The 4,508-nt window shown below is 35.3% G+C and overlaps 1 protein-coding gene across 2 annotated transcripts in view; it reads right to left on the bottom strand.

Annotated features, from left to right (window-relative positions):
* Positions 1 to 2,483: 2,483 nt before the first annotated feature.
* Positions 2,484 to 4,508, bottom strand: part of LOC110031919 (RNA-binding protein 39-like) — an 81,243-nt gene continuing 79,218 nt past the window's right edge. For both annotated transcript variants that reach the window (XM_020735361.1, XM_020735359.1), the window contains exons 12-13: positions 3,088 to 3,202; positions 2,484 to 3,011 (exon numbers count right to left, since the gene is read on the bottom strand). In XM_020735361.1, the coding sequence (XP_020591020.1) occupies positions 2,976 to 3,011; positions 3,088 to 3,202 (151 nt within the window). In that variant the 3' untranslated portion in view covers positions 2,484 to 2,975. The remainder of the gene's footprint in view (positions 3,012 to 3,087; positions 3,203 to 4,508) is intronic.

The raw sequence follows: 4,508 nt of genomic DNA, 5'->3' as shown, positions 1-4,508 counted from the left end.
ACTTCTAGAGAAAAATTCACACTTAATCTCACCACAAAACTCTAAATTATAAAAACAATGGACACTAAATGGTTGTGGAATGAAAATAGAGGAATGTGTGATGCGTAGAGGGTTGAATTGGGGCGATGAAATGTCAAGAAGAGTCACTTTTTTTATCAATTTCAGCCCCAGATAAAGCTTAGAGTAGGTTTTCTAGAAGGTGCCTCCAAAAACTATTCAAAAAGCATCCAAATTTGTTGAATCTTCTAGAAACAGGGCTGAAACAACATTGGCGTCGTCGGCGCCAGCATTCTGTTATTTAATTCAATGCACTCTATCAAAAGGCGCCGTTGGTGGTGAACAAATTTTCAACTTCTTTATTTTTGCTCTAAATATTTTTGTCTTTATTTTTGCTCTAAATTTCATCATTTTTGCTTCTTTTTTGCTTCATGACCTAAAATTCAATAACCTTCAAGAAAACATAAAAATATCATCCATTAAAGTGCAATATCACCAAAAAAGAGTAAAATATTGGTCTAAAAATGCATATATTTTTGGCGTATCAACTGTCACTGGTTCCAAACCTTCAAATGTCATATAATTCCCTCCATATGTTACGGCTCGAATTTGTTCCCTACTCTTTCGTTGGATCCTACCTGCTTTCGTTTGCTTCAATCATCAAAAAGTTGCACTTTTTTCTTCCAAGTATTGACACAAGAGTCTGCACCTCATTCCTTCTCTCAATCCTAAAACTCCAGATCCACCGAAAGCAAGGACACTAACCAGTTGTTGCGTGGAATCTTTTGGTTGTTGTTGCTCACATCTGTTCCTGATCCTGTTGCTCGATCCAACGGCATGGAGAGAGTTTTTTGTGCAACTCAACAATCTATTGCATCATTTCTTCCAAGGCCTTGAATTTCCCCTCTATATATAAAAAACACTCCTCCATTTTCGATCCAAATTTGATCACATGTCTCAGATTTTTTTCTCTAAAGCATCTACTTTTTTATTGTCATTAATCCCATAATTATTTTTTTTATCAAGAAAGCGGAACTCCTGTATGTTGAGATCCCATCATTTGGCTTGCCAAGTAGCCCAAATCATGGTTATTTTGCTACTAGGCCACTTTGTGATGCTTTTCATCTAGCTCGAATTGTGACTGTGATTAGGTCATTATGCGTCATGGTCTCGTTTGTTGCTTCCCCACTATCTTCCAACCTATCTCTAACTGTGATTGTTTCTCACGGTTATGTCACAAAGGCATCACCTATATGTCACGATCTCATCAATTGCTTCCCAGTTGGTTGAAACTCAACTATTTCACAATGATCCCTTATTTTCTTTTCAGTTAGGTCAAATTGAGCGATTGTATCACCTTGTACACCACAATCCCTTTGTGAACCTACAAGCTATCTCAGAGCGTGACTACTTTGCAGCAAGACACCTTGAATCGTGCATCTTGACAATTTCAATAAAGACATGAAGATGGAGCAACAATGATTTCAACAAAGATATGGAAGTTTAGCAACGACAAAATGCTTTGATATCAAATTGATAAGAATGAAGATGTTTTTTCCATAGAAATTAGAGCAACCTAATATTTGATTTTAACAATAATATACAATATAACTCAAATACATAAAGGATAAGCACCTACGGTTCAAGAGAAAGGCAATCTCACCCAAACTCTAGTCCTAACACCTACAATTCAGGAGGTAAACAATATCTAAAATCCTAATCTAAAATTCCATACAAAAATCACATATCCAAAACGTAAACCTTTTCCATACCTCATAATAATAATTAATGTAAGTGCTAAAATGTCTAGTTCTTTGAGTGTTCTTCAACTCAATTGCTTGATGCATCAATTTAATTCCAATCAAGATTTCATAAAAAAAATAATGCATGTTGTAAAACTATATATCTAATTTAAGATGAAGGCTGCTCAGTCACGGCCGACCAAAAGGAGAATCAAATTGAAGAGCTACCACACGTTCATTAATGAGTTGGTTCTCCGGACAAAAAATTTGATTTTGCCCGATACTTATCGGTATACGATAGACTCCAACTATAACGTGTTTTAATTTGTACCTTTGGCTCTCTATTTTTACAATTCCACCATCTTACCAAGATATATTTGCATTGTGTATACATTTGTGCCTTCAGCTTACCATTTTATTAATTCCACGATCCTTTTTAAGATATATTTGCATTGAGAAAATTCCTAAATTTTTTTAAGAAAATCTTAATTCAAAACGTACAAGAAACCTTGGAAATAATTGAGCTATTTCATACTATTTCACACAGCTAATTTCTTTTTTATGGGAATAAAAGACGGTTCCAAAAATATAAACTAACTCTAATAATCACTCCCACACCCACAATTTCTACAAATAAACATGGTTTAGAAAACCAAGTCCCAACTAATAGGGTCTTGGCATAAGAGCTATATATCTGAGGGCAGGAAATTTAACTGCGCATCAAACCCTCCTAACACCCAAGTAGATGGTCTAAGAAAATGGAGAAACATTCAGTCCCAAATACATCCAATGTGCACCACATAATAAATAAAACAAAGAACAAACCACTCAAAAATCTTTTTTTTTTTTCTTCCCACATCCTACGTATCAAGAAAAATAAAAATTAAACTGCTGTTCTTGAGATCACAGATTTGGTGACTGCTTACAGAATATGCAGCTGTTTGGATAGCCGAAGCAGACCTTAAAAATATCTCCACATAACTTTTAAAAAAAAAATTATATAAAAAGTACAGCACAGGAAGACATTGCTGATCCCCTTCCTAATCCTGCCATCAAGGCTAACAGGTTCGTGTGGGGATTGGAGAACCGAGGCTCCCCACGAAACAAACCAGCTAAAGAATGAGTAGAACGAATCCTACAACACCATCACTTATTATAGTATTTCCCACCCAACAAAGCTGTAGACGGCGAAAAGGCCACAACTTTCAAATATGATCTGAGAGATTTTAACATTAGTCAATTGGGAAATTTTGCATCGTAGTTCTGAGGAATCTGAAAATGTAATACCGAATGGAGTTAGAAATATAAAGAAGCAAATTAAAAATAAAGTCTATGGCAGGAACCATACCATGAAGGTAGCTGTAATCATTTTTCCGGCAAACCATCTTCCATGAAGTGCACGCTGCGCATTCATGGCTGCCGTAGTGTTTTCGAAGCGTAGATAGACGAAACCAGCACTATTTCTGTTACGAGTAGACAAGGAAAGCATTATAAGCTCACAGCATCAAGATACAGCAGCTTTTCTTTTTTTTTTCATTTATAAAGATAAATAAATAAAATAAAAAAGATCCAGTAGCTAGATTTCACGCTATATATTATAATCTGAATAGAGACTAACTAATCGGAAGTTTGAAAGAAAACCTAAAAGTGAGAGCTCCCATTCAATAAACACTACAAATTTTTACAAAAACCCAAATGACACACCACGTTTCCATTTCCATCGCAAAAAACGAATAGCTTTACCACACTTTCATTGTCATGTAACCCTGCTCAACCTTTATTTTTGTCATAAACATACAATGATCCCACAAATAATCTAGCCATCCAATAACCCCGTGAATGATTATCAAAAGCACAAGATGCCCTCAAATCAATATGCTAATCAATTCCCATCAAACGCCACCCTAGACATTTGCAAGAGTAAATTTAAACTTCTAAAAAAAATTATTTTATTTAATAAACCTAATTCAAATATAAAAAATTATTTGAAAAGTCTAAATCAATAATCACCATATCAAATAATACTAGGAAAATTTTAAAAGAGAAAAATAAACTTCATCCCTCAAATTAAAAATTTCTTAGAAAACGATGGCCAAATAATTTGCTAGATTTTCTTCGTCTAAATCAATAATCACCATATCAAATAATACTAGGAAAATTTTAAAAGAGAAAAATAAACTTCATCCCTCCTCAAATTAAAAATTTCTTAGAAAACGATGCCCAAATAATTTGCTAGATTTTCTTACAAAAATAATACACGAAAGGAAACTTTAACATATAAATTTATAGCATCAATTGCATAGAGAAGCCCATATATTTAGTCCATATTCCATTGTCAGCTATGCTCCCTACTCCAAAAAAATGTATCGCTCAAATTCATAAACTCACGATGTTGAACGTTAAGATTTGTTGCAATCGCTGTTTAAATTGGCGTTCCAGGCATAAGACATTTCACCCCACACCTATGAGGGGGGCACAAATCTCACGAGGATTAATGCTTTCTAAGCCCAGAGCGCATGTCGCGCCTTATCAATCAAATAAAAAGAGAAAAAAAATCCCTAATTTTGCAAACTTACCCGATTCACGACGATTCAATAGACTTCCATACGCAGACGATCTCCCGCGGACCTTTGCTTCCTCCTTTGCATGCAGAGTTGCAAAGGAACCCGCAGTGGTCTGCATCGCGGTCTACTTTGTCGCTCGCATGCAGGTAATCCCAAAGCAAGCAAACCCGTCGCATGCTTTGATTTCACGGGGAATCCCCCCCCC

This window comes from Phalaenopsis equestris, unplaced genomic scaffold (genome assembly GCF_001263595.1).
Source record: "Phalaenopsis equestris unplaced genomic scaffold, ASM126359v1 Scaffold000867, whole genome shotgun sequence".
Taxonomy (NCBI): domain Eukaryota; kingdom Viridiplantae; phylum Streptophyta; class Magnoliopsida; order Asparagales; family Orchidaceae; genus Phalaenopsis; species Phalaenopsis equestris.
This window is presented reverse-complemented; position numbering and strand designations above follow the sequence as displayed.